At 35.1% G+C, this 22,776-nt stretch overlaps 3 protein-coding genes across 3 annotated transcripts; 2 read left to right on the top strand and 1 right to left on the bottom strand.

Annotated features, from left to right (window-relative positions):
- Nucleotides 1-115: 115 nt before the first annotated feature.
- Nucleotides 116-14,138, bottom strand: LOC137402594 (uncharacterized). The gene is made up of 2 exons (XM_068089098.1): nucleotides 14,030-14,138; nucleotides 116-849 (listed from the first exon to the last, which is right to left on the bottom strand). The coding sequence occupies exons 1-2, from the start codon at nucleotides 14,136-14,138 to the stop codon at nucleotides 116-118; spliced, it is 843 nt and encodes a 280-aa protein (XP_067945199.1).
- Nucleotides 14,139-19,694: 5,556 nt separating this feature from the next.
- On the top strand, nucleotides 19,695-20,201 carry LOC137402593 (zinc finger BED domain-containing protein 5-like). Its single transcript, XM_068089097.1, has one exon. It carries the CDS (start codon nucleotides 19,695-19,697, stop codon nucleotides 20,199-20,201), a length of 507 nt encoding a protein of 168 aa, XP_067945198.1.
- Nucleotides 20,202-20,228: 27 nt separating this feature from the next.
- On the top strand, nucleotides 20,229-20,726 carry LOC137402592 (protein FAM200A-like). Its single transcript, XM_068089096.1, has one exon. The coding sequence runs from the start codon at nucleotides 20,229-20,231 to the stop codon at nucleotides 20,724-20,726; it is 498 nt and encodes a 165-aa protein (XP_067945197.1).
- The last annotated feature ends 2,050 nt before the right edge of the window (nucleotides 20,727-22,776 follow it).

Below are 22,776 nucleotides of genomic sequence, written 5' to 3'. Positions count from 1 at the left end.
TTATAATTACAATTTATAAGTTTTATCACAGTTAGCGTTGTTTTCTGTTATCGAACCCATTGTTCTGTCTATTCCATTCCACTAGACTGGAATAGACACGACCTTCCTGAAGATGTTAGCCGATTGTAACAGAGTTGTCTGTAGTACCTGTGTCTGTAGTACCTGCCTCTGTAGTACCTGTCTCTGTAGTACCTGTCTCTGTAGTACCTGTGTCTGTAGTACCTGTGTCTGTAGTACCTCTGTCTGTAGTACCTGTACCTGTATCTGTAGTACTTGTGTCTGTATTACTTGTCTCTGTAGTACCTGTCTCTGTAGTACCTGTATCTGTAGTACCTGTCTCTGTAGTACCTGTCTCTGTAGTACCTGTGTCTGTAGTACCTGTCTCTGTAGTACCTGTGTCTGTAGTACCTGTGTCTGTATTACTTGTCTCTGTAGTACCTGTGTCTGTAGTACCTGTGTCTGTAGTACCTGTGTCTGTAGTACCTGTGTCTGTAGTACCTGTCTCTGTAGTACCTGTGTCTGTAGTACCTGTGTCTGTATTACTTGTCTCTGTAGTACCTGTATCTGTAGTACCTGTATCTGTAGTACCTGTCTTTGTAGTACCTGTCTCTGTAGTACCTGTCTCTGTAGTATCTGTTTCTGTAGTACCTGTCTCTGTAGTACCTGTGTCTGTAGTACCTGTGTCTGTAGTACCTGTGTCTGTAGTACCTGTAACTGTAGTACTTATGTCTGTAGTACTTGTCTCTGTAGTACCTGTGTCTGTAGTACCTGTCTCTGTAGTACCTGTCTCTGTAGTGCCTGTCTCTGTAGTACCTGTATCTGTAGTACCTGTGTCTGTAGTACCTGTCTCTGTAGTACCTGTGTCTGTAGTACCTGTGTCTGTGGATACTTCTTTCTTTATTTAGTTGTTTCTACCCTACAGGATGAATTTATTTGCAGACTGAAATTTCGCGAAAATTGATATTTCATGCATATTTGCGGATTAATTTATTCGCGGCTGAACACTGTCACTCTCTATGAAAAGTTAACTCTATTGCGACTAGCAATAGAGTTAACCCTATGCATGCGCACATTGCGTATTTCGGTTTCTACGGGATTATTTTCTTGATTACTATGTTTATTATCATCGTTATTATAGTTTTCATTATTATCATCATTGTTATCATTATTGGTATGGTTATTAATAATTATAATATAATTACTATTATATTATTAATCGGTGTGACATAACCAATTAAGAGCTCATTGTGCCCATTAAGGCTTTGATCTTAACGTGCTATAAAAAATTTCTGGTATCTCCATAGTACATTGGTATCCTTAGTACGCTGTGACATTTGACAGCACCTTCCTCACTATACTCTCTCTTTCAGGTGCTATGTAAGATATGAAGATATCTCAAAGAAGAACAGTTTACAGTACCATAGATACCACATACTACACAATACTACATAAATATCTACCTTATTACAAAGTACACAATATATTAGCACAAATACATAACATATTTGCACTATATAATGTTATTATAATGGCTGCTCATTATTATTATTACTATAGTTAAATATAAACTGTAAGCATTCATAATTATTGTACCATATAGATAATATAGTTAGTATAATTATATTTTATATACATAAATTATACAATAAAGCAAAATTTAATCGTTCTCCTTCACTGATTAAGTGAAACAAGATCTTGGTTCCTTTGTACTTTCATGTTAGGGTTGGGTTATCCAAAATACTCCTTCTATAATAAGGTCATTTAAATCCTAAGGCTACATAGAAGTAGCTTGTAAAATACTTTTCTCCAAATATAAAGCTCATGCGCCTGTGTCTCTATGATATGAAGTCTATCAGATGTGAAAAACTAAGTTAGCTCTTGAAGCCAATCTTCATGATGCGTAAACACTAGTTACTGACAATGTAGCAAATATTTAGTTAACAAGGGAGATAACTACTTACTTTATGATGCTTAACTTGAATATTTTGTGTAATTTAACAAGAGAAATAACTACATGAAGTATACTGGTTAGAGAGCTTATATTGTTCACCCATTGCCTGTTTACAAAGTTGGTAACACAAACAAGGAGCAATCTGCAGAAATTGGTGGTTGCATTTCTAGAAAGCTGCAAACAGAGAAAATGATCATTTTGTGAAATTTGTCGTACGATGTAACAAGGCGGAAATTAAAGCAAATGGGAGTTGTCCGAAAAAGAATAAGTCGTGAAAGCTTGAGTTCAAATAACGACACAAAGCCTACTCAGTCTACTCATCAAGTATTAGAGTAGCAGGAAACAAAATGATACATAATATGCATAATTTTGTTTCCTGCTACTCACTCTAATACTAAGATATTTTCAAGTATTGGAGAGTTGTTCCCTCTTTTTAATGGCAATACAACTGCAAGTGTTTGCTCAGCAGTAGTTTATACATCAATTAACTATATTATAGTCAATTAGATAATTACTATGGGTTTCTATACCACTCTATACATCTATACGATATTTTCACCTTCTGATGCCAACACTGAAGCGAACTAAAATCATATTATCGTATAGCAAATAATTTTTCATCGTAATCGTAGCAAAACAGACTATATTGTAATATGTGCAATATACAATATTGCAATATACAATATGTGTAATATGGCTAATATGTGCGGTAGGCGTATAAACCAGGGGGTGTTTGCATTAAATAAAATACTAAGGGTGTTTATATCACTCTATACTAAGTTGAAGTTTAGTTTATTAAAATACATACTAAAATTCAGCTTCAAGTATGTGTTTAGTAAGCTAAATTCATTTAAGTTAAATTTAACGTTTATCTTATACGTACGTCTTGAAGGTAAGTACTCCTCACGGTACGTACTGCACATAGTGCATCGTATTGTTACATTTCCTTGCAGACCATAGCCACTAATTACACTAAAGTTAGTGTAGGTACCTATGGTTACTAAGGTTAACATATTATTTTGTTAATAGCCGTTAATATGTACAGTACGTATATAAGATTTTGATGATATTTACCAGGTGTTTGAATTAAATAATTACTATGGGTTTTTATACAGCTCTATACTACATTTTTGTCTTTCAAAGCCAACACTGAAATAAATAAAAATCGTATAATGGTATACTAAATTATTTTTATCGTAATCGTAGCAAAACAGACATAATTTAGCTATTACTTGCTAATTATTTCGCTTTTACATTTAAACACTTACATTATATAGTTGTTTTATATTGTTGCTTAATTTAATTTAATTGACCTGCACAAAACCTTTTCCTCATGAAATGAAGTTTGAAAGTTAGAGTTATTCGACAAAGTGTGAAAACCTTTTCAGTTGTTTTATTTTTTCTCTTAATTTAGTTAATTTGCACAAAACACTTTTCTCATGATATGAAGTTTGAAAGTTATAATGGCAACTGTTGTTATATGTTAAACAAAAATAAGTTTCTTGTGCAAAGACTTTTATTACTTGGGCAAAGTCGGGCATTCAACTAGTATATATTTATATATATTTTCCAAAATATGTCTGTCGTCTGTCTGTCATTCTGGATATAGCTATTATTAAAATAGCTGTAGCTGGACAACAATGCTGACGCAACGTCATGGCCTACCACCATTAGAAGCCTAGCGCCTATTAACTAGCTTACTGGAGTTACTAGCTTACTAGCTTAGAATTAGTAAGCTTACTAGCTTACTTAGTTTATAAGCTGATTTTTAACATTCGGGCAACACCGGGAGGCACAGCTAGTATGTACATAAAGCCAAGTGTTTGTCTGTCATCTTTGGTATGTCCAATTAATAGCAATTGGTTAAAATACACATGCTTATAGTCCAGTGCACCATGAGAGATTATGTTGTGTACTGACTATATGCACAGTTATTCCAAGGTGTCACAAAGTGGATGTATGGTTTGTGTATGGTGTGTGCATCCGAATGTATGGGTTTGTTTTCTGTGAGGTGCGACCTTTTTTCCTAACACTTTTAGCTGATGCCCAACACTGTCATATCGTGTGAGTGATCCCTCAAAGATCGATTATGATTTCCACTCAAGCAGAAGATGTGCATGTTTTAGAGAGCTATTGTTGCCCAAACCATGGCTCTATGATCTTGACTGACATGTTCGAGCCCAGTGGCAAAAAACCTCAATGACTGAAGCCCTACCCAGTTGCAGAGAGTAATCGAAGATTGGATTTCATTCCTGTGACCACTAGCAGCCTTTGCTGAGAATTGAACTACAGCCTGTTGCTTGCAAGTCAGATGTCAGATGTGTCAGATGTGTCAGATGTCAGATGTGTCAGGTGTGTCAGATGTCAGATGTGTCAGGTGTCAGATCTCAAGGCCACAGCTGCTCTAACAGACTACACTATAATCTAACATCCTAGCATTGTTATTAGCCTATTGTAATATACTAGACAGAGAATCGCAAGTCAGATTTGACAAATCTTTCCAGAATTTTCTATTATGTCAAAGATACTCATAATCAATTAAATTATGATATTGAGAATGTAACTCCTGCGAATTGGCCAACATGGATTATTTCTTTTCAATGGCAAATTAATGGCTGAGATGGATGAGTTGTAACACGTCATTGTGACTCATAGAGATGTTTTTGGTTGAGAAATTAAATCATCATAATCCAGAGCAGTTTTCCTTCTTTTGTTTAAAGTCTTCTAACCGTAACATTCAGAAATCTTTTGTATACCCCACCACGTCATCATGGTGATCCCCTCGTCATATCTGAGCTCTTATCAATAACAGCTAGATTGATAATACACTTCACTTCCAAACCCTCGAGCAAATAGTTAGATAGTTCGCAAAGGGAGGGTAAGTTGGTGAAGGTAAGTCAGGGTAAGTTGGTCGCAGATGCTCTATTTTTATTAACTCTGTAGTAATCTTTGGTTTTCAGTCCTGAAGTGATACGTTGATATGTTCTCAATCAGAGGTGAACCATAATGATCACATACAACCTTTATTTGAATGCTATGGTGCACTATTTTTCAACCCTTCCCATAGAGTGGTGCTATATTAAAAGTTAAATTCAAATAAAGGTGGCGGTCAAATACAGGTTTTTTCAGCAGCTCTTTTGACAATATCTAGATTTAACTTATCTGCAAGTTTTGACTCCTAACAAATAAATATATTTTCGCATTGCTTGGGTTTGGTATGAGCTTTGGTCTTCAATTGTCTTCAAACACATATGCTTTACCTCAGAACCTCTGTCCCAACAATGACGAGAGTGTTTCTATCCACTTTCTTTACATTCTTTGTAGCTATCAATTTTAAACCAAGTCTGTGTGCTGTTTTAGTGTCAATTTTTGTACCATCAGCTTTTGTATCAGCTATAAGCTTTATAATTTTCCTTCTAATTTTAGTATTATTGTGAAGTCTTTTTTCTAGTCATAAAGATTCTCCATCTGAGTCACTTTATATGTTTACCACTGCACCAATTTTCTCAGTCTTTTGCTTGCTGTGCTTGTAGACAGACGCTGGCATAGTGAGTTGTGTTTCCGCAAACAAAGCTTTTCTGGGAATAGTCAGCTTTGTGCTTTTTCTTTTCTGATTTTTCTTTGCACATTTTGTAGCCATGCACAAATCTTCTAAATGTCTAACAGCCTCTGCCTTTTTTTGCATTTCCTCTATGACTTCGGTAAGTGAATCCTTTGCTGTTTGCTCTGCGTTGACCTGTATACTTTTCTTCTATAACCTCTATACTTTCTTCTTTATTCTCAAATAACTTAACCTCTGACACAAAATTTCTGCTAGCCTTTTTGAGAATGGCAAAGCCACTTCATATCAATTATACATTGTGTGTATTTTTCTTAAACTCAGTTTTTATTACCAATTACTCATTCTGGAATTTGTCAACTTTGTCATTTCTTAAATAACCTGAATTTTCATTTCTTCCTCTAGATCTCCCCATTTGCATGTGCTTCCAATTTTTGCCACTTTTTCCATAAATTACTTTTTGTTCTTTTTCTGTTTTTGATTCCAAGCACAAAAAGTTTCATTGCAACAATATTTTTTCTACTGGCAAAATTTACTTTGCATGCTTCTTGTAGTCTGTCATAATGCACTTCTGCGGAGTCTATATCCCATGTTTCAAATACATTCACTAATGATGTCTTGTAAGTACATTGACTGTGTCTGGTCAGCATTAAAGTTCTCTGTGTCTATTTATGTTAATTTTTTTAGACAACCCCTTACAATCTTTCTGCGTCAGTCCAGTCCCAATAATAGTAATTCAAATTTCTTAATGAGCTTCCTCCGCCCCTTCAACTCTGTACCTTGTTCTGTTTAAATATAGATTTTGTCGTTCTTTCCCAAATTTCCCATCTATGCTTCACATTTGTGAGTCTTTTCTGAATAGAGTAAATATATCTCATTATCCAATAGAGAATAACAACCTAATTTATAATATCCCTCATTAACAACTGTAGCAATGGTGGGATGTAACTTCTCAGATATTAGGTCACCAGTGAGTATCCCTTTTAGCGTGTTTACTGACTCACTGGATCTTATTATTTGCTGCGCAAGACTTCTGATGCCATCTAGCGTAGACCACTTGCTTTATTAGAAGTCCTTTGTGGTAGGGAGCAAGATTTATCACTAAGTTTCCGCTATCTGTATTTAAATTTTCTTCTCTTTTTTATTATACAGACATCAAGCAAATGTCTTTTTCAAAGTCGTCTTCTTTCTGTATCATATCTCTTATCTTCTTCTTTATCATATTTTTTACTCATTGACAAGCATTATAATCAAGCCCCTTTTTCAAATTCGTCTATTTCAAAATATATTTCCTTCAGACATAGCTTGTAGAAATGAAACATGTAAAAGAAACTGCCAGTTCCCTTTACTCTCTACTGGACAATCAAACAATAAACACACCAGGTGCTAGCCACCAATATATATATTTGTATAATATATATAAATATACATGAGTGTCAAGCCATAAACCATGAACATACATGCAGGGAACGTGTGCGCAATACAACTCTGCCCAAATGATAGCGCCTTGCTTGTTTTATACGATTCATCTTTTATTAGACTTCGCCCACTTTTTTATTTATATATGCTCAGTCTTCTGTTTGTGTTACTTGGTCATTCGTGTTATCTCATTACACCAACACCAATACCAACTTAACAAATGTGAAGCATAGATGGTAAATTTGGGAAAGAACGACGAAATCTATATTTAAACAGAACAAGGTACAGAGTTGAAGGGGCGGAGGAAGCTCATTAAGAGATTTGAATTACTATTATTGGGACTGAACTGATGCAGAAAGATTGTAAGGGGTTGTCTAAAAAAATTAACATAAATAGACACAGAGAACTTTAATGCTGACCAGACACAGTCAATGTACTTACAAGACATCATTAGTGAATATATTTGAAACATGGGATATAGACTCCGCAGAAATGCATTATGACAGACTACAAGAAGCATGCAAAGTACATTTTGTCAGTAGAAAAAATATTGTTGCAATGAAACTTTTTGTGCTTGGAATCAAAAACAGAAAAAGAACAAAAAGTAATTTATGGAAAAAGTGGCAAAAATTGGAAGCACATGCAAATGGGGAGATCTAGAGGAAGAAATGAAAATTCAGACTATTTAAGGAATGACAAAGTTGACAAATTCCAGAATGAGTAATTGGTAATAAAAACTGAGTTTAAGAAAAATACACACAATGTATAATTGATATGAAGTGGCTTTGCCATTCTCAAAAAGGCTAGCAGAAATTTTGTGTCAGAGGTTAAGTTATTTGAGAATAAAGAAGAAAGTATAGAGGTTATAGAAGAAAAGTATACAGGTCAACGCAGAGCAAACAGCAAAGGATTCACTTACCGAAGTCATAGAGGAAATGCAAAAAAGGCAGAGGCTGTTAGACATTTAGAAGATTTGTGCATGACTACAAAATGTGCAAAGAAAAATCAGAAAAGAAAAAGCACAAAGCTGACTATTCCCAGAAAAGCTTTGTTTGCGGAAACACAACTCACTATGCCAGCGTCTGTCCACAAGCACAGCAAGCAAAAGACTGAGAAAATCGGTGCAGTGGTAAACATATAAAGTGACTCAGATGGAGAATCTTTATGATTAGAGAAAAGACTTCACAATAATACTAAAATTAGAAGGAAAATTATAAAGCTTATAGCTGATACAAAAGCTGATGGTACAAAAATTGACACTAAAACAGCACACAGACTTGGTTTAAAATTGATAGCTACAAAGAGAGTAAAGAAAGTGGATGGAAACATTCTCGTCATTGTTGGGACAGAGGTTCTGAGGTAAAGCATATGTGTTTGAAGGTGTTTAGAACAATATTTTAGGGAAACTTTAAATTGGAGACAATGTGAAACTAGCTAAAAGTATAGGGAAGTAAAAAAGAAACAACCAAAATTGTTTTTAAAACTGAATGTATTACCTAATGTATTCACGATCAACATTGAAGATTCATTGTCAATTTATTATACTTAAATGTCTTGAGGAACTAAAACGTTAACTAAAAGCTCCTAAAGGTGAATTAAACAGAATGTAAAACCTGTCATTAAGGAATTGGAAAGAGCTACCGCCTGGTAATCAAGTTTAGTATGCAGTTGCAACAGAATCTCATGAAAAAGTGAGGATTTATGTAGATTTAACCCAACGGAATCAGAGTGCTTTGAGAGAAACTTACCATTATCACATTTAAGACACACTTAAAAGGGAGTGGTTATGTCGGCAAAATAAAAGGCAACTCGAGACTTTGGCAGCTAAATTTGGTGGAAAAGTTTAAAGGATTCACCACATTCATTACACCTTGTGGGCAAAACCAGTCTGAAAAAATGTTGTTTAGACCCTCACCAGCTCCCAAACATTTTCCAGCACCAGGTGAACGATATTGTAGAAGGCTGAGCTAGTGTCAATGATGGACGACCTTGGAAGACTGATATAGCGTTTATAATGGGCAGCATCCTGATTGTAGAGAAAAACAAGGAGAAATATCATTCAAGATTAACTGAAGTATTACAAAGACTAGAGAAGGCTGGTTTAACACTCAACAAGGACAAACACTCACATGGAATTTAAATAAAAAAAGTTTCTTGGACACATGCCAAATCGAGAAGGTATCAGACTTGGTTTGTCTTTTTGTTAATTTTCATCTATAATATAACTACAAAAATAATATGAAGATTGTTTCTTACAGTATACAAGAACAAGAAAAATAGAAAAAAAAGTCACTCCATGGAAGGTGATGATGAGGTCCCTGTGCGCAATAGCAAGGCTAATCAAGGCACAGAACCTGAAAGTAGAGTCAGCGGAAGTCTATCTAGTTAGTTTAGTCTAGTCTGGTTGTCTGAGGGAGCGCTTCTGTTCATTTTTGAAAGAATTAGCATTTACAATTTTACGCAGGGTAACCGGTAGTAGAATCCATAGCAATTACTCTTGATAATCCAAACAACATTGACCAGCTTTTGATTTAAACAATGGTATTTTTAGGTTTATGTGTGTTTGACGAGTAGTTAAGTGTGTTATTGTCCTGTTTTGGTTTGTTTCATAAAATGTGTTGTGTGCTTTTATCAGTAGGCTACTTTGTATTTGTATAACTTTTTAATAGTTAAAATTCTATTTAGGTTGAATAGGGGATTAGCAGAAAAATCATAAGCTTTCTTGTTAATTATTCTTAGTAAACGGTTTTGAAAAACTTTAATTTTGTTTAAGTAGCAGTCTGGAGCATTTCCCCATGCCTCAACACAAAACGAGAGTTTGAAATTGATGAAGGAATTGTACAGAGTTAGCAAAACAACCCTAGAGAGGTACTGAAACAATCGAAAAAACAACCCAGCATAAGGTCTAAAGTCTTTAATAGTTTGGATATATGATTGCTCCAATTCAGCTGAGGGTCAATAAGCAGTCCTAAAAATTTTATATTGTCAGATTTATTTATTGGATGACCATTAATTAGTAGGGATTGTTCATTAAAGTGGTACGAGTTCTGTGAGTTTTTAATGAAATGTAGCAAGTTTTGTTCAAATTAATTGTTAGTTTATTTTGGTTGCACCAACTCTGAAAGATCTTTAGGTCTTTATTTATTAAATGTATTTGCTTGTGAAGGTCTTTGGATTAAAAAAAAGATTAGTATCGTCTGCATATAATATAGGTGAAAGTACTTCTAATTGACATGCTAAGTCATTAATATATATTAAAAACAAAGTTAAACCCAATGCAGATCCTTGAGGAACACCACATTTTATAGTTTGTGGTGCTGACAGGGTAGTATTTATTTTTGTTCTTTGACTTCGATCTTTTAAATAGTTTTCTATCCATTTTAATAGCTGTTAATTTGAAACCAATAGACTTTAATTTTAATAACAATATATCATGATCAATGGTATCAAATGCTTTGCTGAAGTCTGTAAATATACCAAGAACACAATTTCCCTTGTTAAAAGCTTGGAATGTTTTGTTTGTAAAGAAAATAAGTGCATCTCCTGTTCCAATACCTTTTCTAAAACCAAATTGATTAGAGTCTAGAATGTTATTGCGTTCAAAATAGTCATGATTTGGAAATTTATAAGTTTTTCTGTAATTTTGCTAAATATCGGAAGAATTGAGATAGGCCTATAATTTTCACATTTATTTATGTTTCTTTTTTTATACAGAGGGTTAATTCTTGCAATTTTTATATCATCTGGAATAAATTGTGTAGTTATGCTTTTGTTTATGATGCGGGAGAGTATACAGCTTAAAGAAGTAGTATTGCGTTTATTAACTTTGCTTGTAATACCATCTAAGCCAGCAGCTTTCTTTTTGCTTGAAGAATTTATTGTGACTGTAATCTCTTGGCTGAAAATAGACTTAAAATAGATCCTATAAAAAGAACAATCAGAGAAATACCAGCTTCTACTTGTCAAAAAGAATTACAACGGCTATGATCAACAACTTTGGTCCCTTTCAGTCAGAAGCAGAGACATTGTTAAGAGAATTAGATAAGAAAGGTAATGAGTGGGTGTAAGATGATATACCCAAAAGTAGTTTCATCATACTAAAGCATATCATAACCTCATTGTCTTGTTTATTCTTGCTCGATATTAAACAGAGTCATAGAGTGACGGCTGATATGAGTTGCCACACCTTTGGGAAGCCCAGCTACAAGATTAAGGAGATGGTGTGAAAAAACTTGCAGCCTATGAATTTTGTAAACTCACAGATACAGAGCATCGGTTGGTATAGACAAATGGAAAAAGAAGCACTGGCTTTTGCATGTGATTTTTATTAAGTATGCTGACTTTTTGAAATTGCAACAGATCATTAAGCTATTATACCTTTATTATATGTTACATTATTATATATTATTTAGTATATTATATAGTATATTATATAGTATATTATATGATACTATATACTATTATATACCTATATTATATAGTCGGAGTAAACATCTCTCTGAGCTCCTTAGAATACAAAGGTTCAAGAGGAGACTCATAAGATATAGCTATGAGATAATTCAAACACCGGGAAAACAAGATGCTCATAGCAGACTTGTTATACTGTGACCTCCAATTATACAAGAGAGTGCTTGAATAGGAAAAATAGAGATGCATATACATAAATAGAGGATATATAGGTGCAGGAAATTAGAAGACAGGGTGAAAAGAACATGGAATACCAAGTTGTTGTAAAAGTTATAAGAGAGGCGGCCTAAGCGAGTGAGTGGAGAGTTGGAGAAGATAAATGGAAATATGCACCTATTAAGTGAGGAAGATGGTTTGGTCATGATAAATTCTACAGAGTTGATCTCAAATGATATAAATCAAGAGATGTTGATATGAATACATGCCGATAACCAGAGTATGGTGAAAAATATAGATGTCAAGATTTAGTATGGGGGCCAACCATGAAAAAAAATTACTGATATGGTGACAAGGGTCTTAAATGTATAAAGTTCAGAATAATTCAAAGTCTTCTCCTCAAACAAATATACTTTGAACTTACATTGCTTCAGCTCTATTTGAGTTTGAAGGAAAGAATCATGCTAAGCATGTTGACTGCTGTTCTAGGTGGCTAAAAGTATTGGAGATGAGAGAACAAACAACTAAAAAACTAGTTAAGAACTTCAGAAGCCTTATTGCAATGGTTGGAGCTCTTTCGAAGATCCAGACTAATAATGATGTATGTTGTTTCATTACAATGGCCACAGCTGATGAAAAACTATAACATAACAAGCTGTGCTTCCCGGCATTGCCCGGGTATTAAAAATCAGTTTATGAACAATGAGAGGTAATGAGAGTTGCCTGCCACTTGCTATTAGCCTGGCATATTGCCAATTGTTAATTTGAGTAAGCTTAGTAAGATGAGCCTACCCCTCTCCGTGACGTTAAGCGTTCACGACTTTGCGTTTTCCTCACTTTGCGTTCTGACCTAAGGCGGTAGAGTATTTGCTCCCATATAGCGACATATATCGCCTAGTGAATCTATCTAGCTCGTGTGGCTAGATTGGTAGGGCATCGGACTGGTGAATGGGAGGTTCCGAGATTAAATCTTCTGCAATATGGATTTTTTAATCCATGATTTTAATAGCTATAGTTGGACATACGTATATGACGATGACAAACTTTGAGAAATATATATATAGATTTGTGCTGAATATAGAATGTGCTGAATTACTGAACCTGAACTACTTGCAGATTGCAAACTTTATAAGTATGAGCTTAGAAACTTCACAGATATTTTATGTGCGCTGATTTGATAATTTGATTTGATTGCATAATTTAATCATATTATATGCAATAATGTGATTAAATTCTTGATAATAATTGTTAGAAATAGTCTTGCAGATAGTCGTTCTTGCTATTCCTAAATTAAGCTCAATGTACAAATACCGTTTCTTAATACATGTGCCTAAATTTGTTTTAAATTTCCTCTCACAAATGAGTTGTCCCAATAAATGACTGGAGGATGTGTGTCTAAAAAAGACTGCCAACCACACACCACAGAATCTGTTCTGAACATCTTCAATTCAACCAGTACACTGCATCAGGCGGCAAATGAATGTTTAGTCAGAAAGATGATGGTCGAAACCGCTGTTGCCGACAGGCTATTAGTTTAATTCACAGACTTAGTAAAAATTGAAAACTATTATGCATACGCTTCGCAAGAAACATTCTGTTGACAGAAAATACCAATCTCGGCTCACTATTTTTGTCATTGGTGATGTGTTTAGCTCATGCCCTTTGAAATTTTTTATGAATTTTAGATCATGACAATTACAAAGCATAATGATCATATGCTATATTAGATTTTGTGTGAATATTCTGTGTATTTATAGCTTGATGTATATTACTATGAAATTGTATTAGTTATTACAAAATTTAAAGAGCTATCGGTACAAACTCTGGTGGAATTCTAATTGGCATCTTTCTGTTTATACATATTATTATTTTTGCAATATAAATGAGTCAGCTTTTGATAAATAAAAATAAAACATTATCGTGTTAAAAGGCTCGAATGATATGCGAATAGATTTACACAATATACTATTTAACTTTTTCCTAATTGTTGTCGGTTACATTACCCTTACATAGTTTCCTAATGTAACACAAACAGTGTAAAAGCTTAATTATGTTCAAAATATTGATTTAAATCGTTAGACATTTTTAGGTGTCACAAACTTTATATTGAGATTTACCGTTTTTATAATAAGAAACTTGAAAGTAACTTTAATGTAAGTGTGTTCTACCCTGAATGCAAATGGTTCTTTTCACTGAAATGTTCTGAACTTCAAAATAGAGAGCATCTAAAATACGTATGTAGTAAATGAATGTCTACATGGCAAAAGCATGAAGATCTTCATATCGTATATGCAAGATACCACCATACAGCACACCTCATCCTTATGTTGATGATACCTCATTCTCTATATCAGAAACTGACCCTTTATGCCTCCAATCTCAAATAAATGCAAATCAACAGTGGTGCGTTACAAATCAAATGTCTCTCAACATCTCAAAATCTCACTATCTCCGAATAAATCACCCATTGAACTTACCTCTGAAAATTTCTATATTCGACAGTACACTAACAAGACAATCTACTTCTAAACTACTTGGCTTTATCATCAATGACTCTTTATCATGGCTGGACCAGATCTCATTCATTTCAAATAAAATATCATTCAACGTAGGTTTATTTTATAACATTCGTCATCTTATGAATTTGGATACCGCCAGATTATATTACTATAACTTTATCTATGCTTATCTTATATACAGCCTACACGCGTTCCACCCTGCAACACCCGTAAAATATACCAACACACTATTTATGTTACAAAAAAAGCTTTTCGACTTATATGCAATGACCTCAATATACTCATTAAAAATCATCACTTACCACCTACCAATTTACTAACAAGCTGTACTGGTGTTCTTCTTTTACTTAAGCTATGACAGTACTTTACCTGCCTCACTGCTCATTCAATACTCCACAATAACTGCATTAAATATCTCAGCTACAGCTTTCAAACCGTAAACCATGATCACAAAATCAGGACCAGATTTAAATTACCTAGTGCCATAAACCACAACAAGCTCAACAGTAACCTGCTAAATTCATTTAATAACCTCTGCACTCATTTAAGAATTCTTCCTCTGCAATCTTTTAAAACTAAACTCACTCAAACTACACTTCCTATCTTTTGACTAATATTAGCATTCACCATAAATCCTTATCTATTTAAGCATTTCTTTAATATACTTTGGTTTCATAACTAAAAAACTGTTGTCATAGATACGCATAACTATTTTCGCAGAGCTTTTATTGGACCACTTTTTGTTTGAACAATACTCATATTAATCCTCAAGCTTGCATTTTACATATTTTATGCTTTTAGTTCCAACATTATTATATTAGTTAGATCACTCATTAGTTTTTTACTTTGTATACTACTTTTAGTTAGTTTACTTGCTGTGGTACCTTGCGGAAAACATATTGTAATATGTGATTATTGATTACCACAATAAAAATTGCTCATAATAATTATATGATTGATCAGTGATTAGCATCATCAGTTATCTATCAGCAGTGATAATGTCACGTGAGAAAAATAAATAAATCTAAATGAATAATGAAATATATTTAAATTATATGAATGTTTAAAATAATATTTTTAAATAAATAGTGCGGTACAAAGCTAAATACAAAAATATATAATAAAATATATTATAATATACTATATCCAAAATGCTATATTAAGAATTATTTGAATGGTAAATCAATGTTTAAAGTATAATAAAATGTAACTTATAAAATGCAATTGTGTTTTTGCGTGGTTCTATATAATGTTGTGTAAGATAGCACTCCTGACTAATTTTCTCATGTAACAAATGAATTTTTCGAACTGGCAGTTTCTCTCCCTGCCAGGCAACGAAAATATTTTTTGTATCAATCAACTGTAAAATAAATCTTGTGAATTTGTGTACATGTATGATCTGTTATATACCCTATTTGTAATTCTGACACAAATTGTCTTCCCCTGAATGTTTGTATACTTATCTCTCAGTTCAGTAGTTGTCTTGCCTCGCTTGGGCACCGTATGATCTGTTATATACCCTATTTGTAATTCTGACACAAATTGTCTTCCCCTGAATGTTTGTATACTTATCTCTCAGTTCAGTAGTTGTCTTGCCTCGCTTGGGCACCAATGTCTGTTCCTCTGTAGTATGAGTGTTAGCCACTGTTCTATTACCAATACATAGCCTCTCTCGGGCGTCAATTTAAAATTCTGCATGCAAACTCGAGTATCGTCATCGTATCAATAATAGATTGGCCTATCTCAGGCTTCGACATAAAGTATATTTATCAATAACAAGCCTCACTTGGGCACAAAACGAATGAGGAAAAATTGTTTAAATAGTTCGCAGTATAATATATATCTATATCTCGTCAAAATGAGCGATAAAAAGCTGTCCTCAGAAATGGATCAGTATAATCGTAGCACTCAGCCAAATGGAATTATCTCCTCGTGATAAAAATAGTAGTAAAAGGGTTATACAATTTCATCCATGGCCTCCCTGACTCGCTCTTTCCACCTGTCTTATTTAATCACTTTCAGAGGCTCCATATATACAAGCTATTTGAAAATAAAAACTTTTAATTGGCTTCTTGTCAGTATGTTGCAAACTTTGAGCAATTGCTAACTGGGTATATCGCAACCGATCAGCTGCGGTGGGGCGTCTGAGCTCATCTTTCTGGGCACCTATGATGTTTGAACAACTGAACCAATTTTCTGAGCATGGAATTTATAAAAGTGTCTCTATCTCTTTTTTTAGCTTTAGAATTCTAGAAAAATTATGAAGTATGTATTTTGCTCCATTCTTCCTGTTATTATAAAATTATAAATGTCATATTTAAAAAAAATTATTCTAGCTGTGAAAATTAATGAAGCTTATTTTTCAAAGGCTCTGCTTACTCCTCGGAAAATTCCATGATTAAATGGAATCTCATGGCGACATTGTTGAAAGAACTGTTTTTCATGAGTTTGATAGTTTTTGAGGACAGCTTTGACATTGCTAGCATACAATAAAATAAAAATTAGCATAAAACATAAAATTTAAAACTAACATGGAGTAAAAAGCATAAAATATTAACATTAAAATGTAAGCTCAAGCCATGCAATTATTGTTTATTTGACATACTCAATATTTTTGTGGTAGCTCGGGAATGTACGCATGGAGGTTCTCCTCTACTCTGTATAGTCTCTTTATAGGATTGGATAACTGTTCCCTTTTCACCTCTCTCCTTCCGATGTTTATGCAATATTTTGATGTGTTGTGTTGAATCTGAACAAGTATATAAATAAATGTATATATTATGGTAAGATACAGTGATTTGTGGTTTTGCTGTTCAGTTAGCATCTGACATCTTTGAGGTAGTTTGTGTGTTGTGTCTAAGATGAATAGGACATTAAACTTCCTTTCTGTGTGTATTGTTGTCATCATAGGTCATAGTGGTTTCTGGTTTCCTTGGCAAAATAGGTACTTTTGTTTTCTTCCAGAGCTAGAATCTGACAATAATACAAGTTTTTAAATAAAAACCTAAAACAGATTTTACTAGAAGATGTATTTTCTTTTAAAAAAACAACCCCTTAAAAAGAAAGTTTACTGAAAGCTGGTGAAGAAAACTCGTAAGAGTGGAGACAACCCTTATTTCTAGTCACTGCGCTGTAACCAACACTGCCAACGCTACAACCTGCTGAACCCAACAGGAAGGAGCTGAAACCAACTCACTTGTGCTTTGCTGAATCTAACAGAGAGCGCCGAACCCAACGCTGCTGACAGAACAACCTGCTGAAATCAACAGAGTGGGCTAAAAACAACGCTACAACCTGCTGAACCCAACAGGAGAAAACACAACTCTTTTAAGAACAATAACTCTTTAGTTATCCACTTGTTATAATTTTTCCAAGCTTGCTGCTAGTCTGTAGTAACGTCTAGAATTAATATTTTTCTGAGAAGTAAAACAGTTTTATAATAACAATAATATTAAGTGTCTATTTCAAGAGCAAAACACAAGCTGAACTGTCTAAAAATTTGTGGCAGTATTTATATTACATAAACGATTGGCCTAGAGATTGACGGTTATCGTTCAAACCGACCAATCATATCGTCTTGCTGACTGCCAACTTTTTAAAAATTTTAATATTCGTAACAATAAAAAGTTATTGCTAGGCAATGAGCCATTGCAGTGTAACAATCTAAACACTAAAATAAAGCCTAAATTTTTTTACATATACTGAATAGGGAACAGCAATCGTAACAAAACAGAAAGACATATTTTGACAATGAAAAGGGCTAATTACCAAATTTTATCTCGAGAAAACGTATGAATAAAAACGGAAACAATATTATTTAAGTAGCGTAAACAACTAATTCTTAGTTGGAACAGAAACATACCTGCCAACTCTCACGCATTGGGCGTGAGACTCACGCAAACACCCCAAAGAAAAAATGGAAATGCGTGAGAAATGCGTGAGATTTTTGCCCCAATTTCCACTATTTTATATATACTATCATTGATACATCAATTGCCCCAAAACCAAATCTCACGCATTGCCCCACTCTTGGGTTGGCAGGTCTGAACAGAAACTAAATTATTCTGACAGGTAATCATGAACATAAGAAAATTCTTCAAATGAGCAGTAAGAAAGTAAGAGTAACAGTAAGAAATAAATTATAAAAGATTGTTCATTGCGGAAAAATCTTAATACATTGCGTCTGTTATCTTTTCTATGTCAACCACTGTCCCAGAAGCCCTTTCTCTATATATATTGCCTAAGTCAGTGATTTTCAACCACTGTACAGCGGCACACCAGTGTGCCGTGAGAGATCCTCAGGTGAGCCGCGAGAAATCATCCAATGTCCCTTTTTAAATACAGGTTTCTCAGGCTCTGAGGCAACTTATGCGGTAGGAGTGTTGTATTTGAATGCCAAGGCCTCGATGTAGTAGGCTAAATCTCCAGGCACCATGATCCAGGTGCATCTACTTTAGTGTTTGATGCATGGTCAATGCATTAAATATTGGCCAACAAAACTCAAAGTTCATCGAAAGCAAAGTGAGTGGTCGTTTAGTACAATATGCCTAATTAGGCACCTTTGATTACTAACTAGTGTGATGAATGTCAAAGTGTCGCTCAAATATAGGTGGCCTTGAAATTAGGGATGCCGCTCCATTTTTAACCCTTCTACTATAGTGGCGTTCGATTAGAGATGGCCTTCAAATAAAAGTGGCCTTCAAATACAGGTTTTACGGTAATATTCATTCGTGTGGCACACGTAACTGACTGACTGATTTACCTAAGAGGTTGTGGTGACAGTCATGGAGAAGTTTTTGAAAAGGACAACTGCAAACTCTGAATTGGTCTCTGTACAAGATTCTGACCCGGATGAAGGCCCTAGTATGACTGGTGGGAAAAAGAAAGCAAAGACGGTTAGTTCAAGGCAATATAGTGAAAGCTATCTTACGTATGAATTTACTTTCATCCGGGATGAGACGACACCTACTCCATTATGACTGGTGTGTGGCGAGAAGCTATCTAACAGTGCCATGGTGCCGAGCAAGCTTAAACGCCATCTCCAAACAAAACACCCATCGCTTCAAAACAAGCCTACAGACCATTTTGTTTGCTTTCGTGTAAATGCAGAGAAACAGGCAACCTTTATGAGAAAAACCACAAAGGTAAATGAGAAAGCACTAAAACCTAGTTACCTAGTAGCTGAACTCGTAGCTAAATCAAAAAAGCACACACTGTGGCAGAGACATTAATACTACCTGCCCGTATAGCCATTGTCAACGAGATTCTCGGCCCAGACGCAGTTAAAGACATAGCTAAAGTACCGCTCTCTGATAACACAATTGCCAGACGTATTGATGACATGTCTACAGACATCGAAAGCCATGTTTTGGAAAAGATACGGATCAGTAGGAAACTTGCGTTGCAAGTTGATGAGTCTACAGATATTAGTGGACATTCTTAGCTCTTGGCTAATGTCCGTTTTGTGGATGAAGATGCCATTAGAGAAAACTTCCTATTTTGAAAGACACTGCTAGAAAAAAAAACTGGAGAAGAAATTTTTCGGGTGACATCGCAATACCTGAACCATGGAGGACTTACATGGGAAAACTGCACAAGCGTTTTCACAGATGGAGCTGCGGCCATGGTCAGGTGCACCAAAGGCTTTGTGAGCAGAGCAAAAGAGAAAAACCCAGACCTGATTGTTACGCACTGTTTTTTGCATCGTGAGGCCCTCGTTGCTAAGACTTTACCAGCTGGACGGGTTCCTATGTTGGATGATGTGGTGCGCATAGTGAACTTTGTAAAGACACGACTTTTGAAAAGCCGTATATTTGCATCTCTGTGCGAGGAAATGGGAGCGGAGCATAAGGCCTTATTGCTCCATACAGAGGTCCAATGGTTGTCGCGCGGTAAGGTGCTGGTCCGAATGTATGAGCTGCGACAAGAACTGAAAAAGTTTCTGACAACTGAAAGGTTAGATTACTCAAATTTGCTTTCAAGTGATGAGTGGTGTTCAAAGCTGGCATACCTGGCTGTTATATTTCATCATCTTAACAAACTGAACAAATGGATGCAGGGTCGAAATGAAAACCTGCTTACAAGCACTGATAAAGTAGATGGATTTCGTTTAAAGGTCCACCTCTGGTAACAACATGTGGTACGTGCCAACCTGGCGATGTTTCCACTCACAGAGAAACGTCATAGTCCCACTGCTGCCCTGTGTGAGGTAATATGTAAACATTTGAAAAGTCTCGAGCAGAAGTTGTCCTCTTATTTCTCTTCAGCTTCCACTGAATGCTTTGACTGGGTTAGGGACCCATACAGCTCGACATCAGTTGTTGGAAAGGACATGACTTTACAAGAGCAAAAGGAACTAACTGAACTGAAGCAGGATCGGGGTTTAAAACTAAGATTCGCTGATCTTCCTTTGGACAGTTTTTGGTTGACTGCTGCCAAGGAGTTCTCCATTCTGGCCAACATAGCTGTTCTCACATTGCTCCCATTTTTCACCACATATCTGTGTGAGCTGAGCTTTTCAAGCTTAACTTCTATAAAAACTAAAAACAGAGAGAGACTGAGAGCTGTTGAAGAAGAGCTTCGTGTGTGTCATTCTTTTATTCCTGCCAGGATATCGGCTTTGTGTTTATCTAAACAGGCCCAGGTTTCACACTGACTGCGTATCAATAAATTGATGAATTATATTGTGATTAAATATACTGTTCAGAGTGTCATTTTATAACATATTTGGTTAGTGGTGTGCCGCAAAATTTTTCCAATGTAAAAATGTGCCTTGACTCAAAAAAGGTTGAAAGACACTGGCCTAAGTCACCTTTTCCTTTGATCAGTCTACTATGCTTTTCTGCGTCGAGTGTCCGAAGCATCTCAATGAGCCTGAGGCCCTTGGACCTATAGCATCCAAATAGGACAATTCTTTGGAGTTATTTCTCCCACAGCCTTTTTCAGGGCCACCACTCTTTCCATAGAGTTAGTTCTTTAGAATATCTCGCTTGATTTTTAAGTTTACTACACTGATATTTCTGAAGGAGAAACAACTCCATAAAAAGATATGCATTGTGCAACAGAGGTTGCACGCACTTAATTTTTTTGTGTATCTAGCAATAGAACCTTATAAGCTTCAGAAGTTGCGAAATTCAACTTCCTCTCAATTTGAAGTAGTTGCTATAATGTTCCTATTATCAATGCTGGCGTGTTACTGAATTTCCCGCCAGATGGCAACATCAACGAAATCTTTCGATGGAATAACCTGCCATGATTGGCCACCGCACGATAATAATATTACCATTGAACTCAAAACCCCTAGAATGGCCAAAGTCTTTCGCGAGTACGGAAATCCGCCCGCGCCATGTTGAGTTACGTGTGGGAGTATATTTTATCGTGTTCAATGTGAGAAAGAAATCTAGTTTCAGATTTAACAGCTATGCAAAATCACGAATCTATCGCTAAATCAAAGAGACAGACTACTGAGATTTCTACAAATAATTTATGTAAGAGACGGAAGGATGTAGGTGTACAGTGCTATTCCATCAGCTGCAAAAACTGCAGGAATGGACTTTCAAAGGAACAGGCATAACATTTTACAAGTGAGTCACTTCTACTACTAGTTCTATTACTATTGCTTAAGTCTACTACTACTATTAGTTGTGTTACTACTAGTTATTACTGCTACTAGTTAGTTCTACTAAACTAGTCACTGGTGAGTGAGAGTCGATCAGTGTCACTACTGAGTGTACGAGTTTGACTGTATGTTGTCGGTGATTAGATAAATTTATAAGCTAGTGAGTGAACGTTTTACTCCTTCAGAGCGAAGGTTTTTTATTATTTAAATTTGAAATTTCTATTATATTAATATTTAGGAACTACAAACCATCGTGTTATTTTTAAATAAATATTTGAAAAAAAATGTTTGTAGTGCCTATAATATTATTTATTGCTGTACCTGGATATAGCAAGCAGTAAGGAGATAAGAGTGATAATACTATTGTTATTACTACTGTTGCTGACTAACTACTACAGTTTCATTTTAGTTTTCAGATTTCCAAACAAATTAACTGAGAACTCTCATTATTGACAATGGTATCGCCACTGCAGAAAAGTGAATAAGCCTGGTCCTTGGGCACTTGTCAGCAACAAACATTTCAATGATCCATGTTTTGACAGTGTAATGATCACTATGTGATGACTGAAAGTATCGCATGTATAGAAAGATTCAAGTTTATTTAGAGCAACTCAGAGAATCTAAGTGAAATCATGTCTGCCCAGAACCATGACACAGAGCGCATGCTCATGCGCATGTCTAATTGACATATTGTATAATCCCAAATATACACAGGAGCCTATAACAAACAGAACAGGCCAAAATGTTCGACCGAAACCAGATGCTGTGCCCACACTGTTGACACTGCACAGTCATTTAAAAGTTTATTTTTCAATGTTGAATGTTGCTTTTCAATGATGGAATTCAAAACAATATCGTCAAGCACAGTGTTGCTAGATTGTTCAACTTAGAGTAGATATGTCTAAATTTCTTTCAGAAACCTCAAACAGCATGCAAAACAGCAACAGCTGTTATAATTGATGATTTTGTTTAGGTGTTTGGAATAATCATCCTACTGTTACTCAGTTTAAGGCTACCTTTTGCAAACTTATCAGCAAATGTGGTGCAGAGTCAGATGCTGGTAAGACAGGTAATGTTACTGCTCAAG

The sequence above is a fragment of the Watersipora subatra genome, chromosome 8, assembly GCF_963576615.1.
Source record: "Watersipora subatra chromosome 8, tzWatSuba1.1, whole genome shotgun sequence".
Lineage (NCBI taxonomy): Eukaryota > Metazoa > Bryozoa > Gymnolaemata > Cheilostomatida > Watersiporidae > Watersipora > Watersipora subatra.
This window is presented reverse-complemented; position numbering and strand designations above follow the sequence as displayed.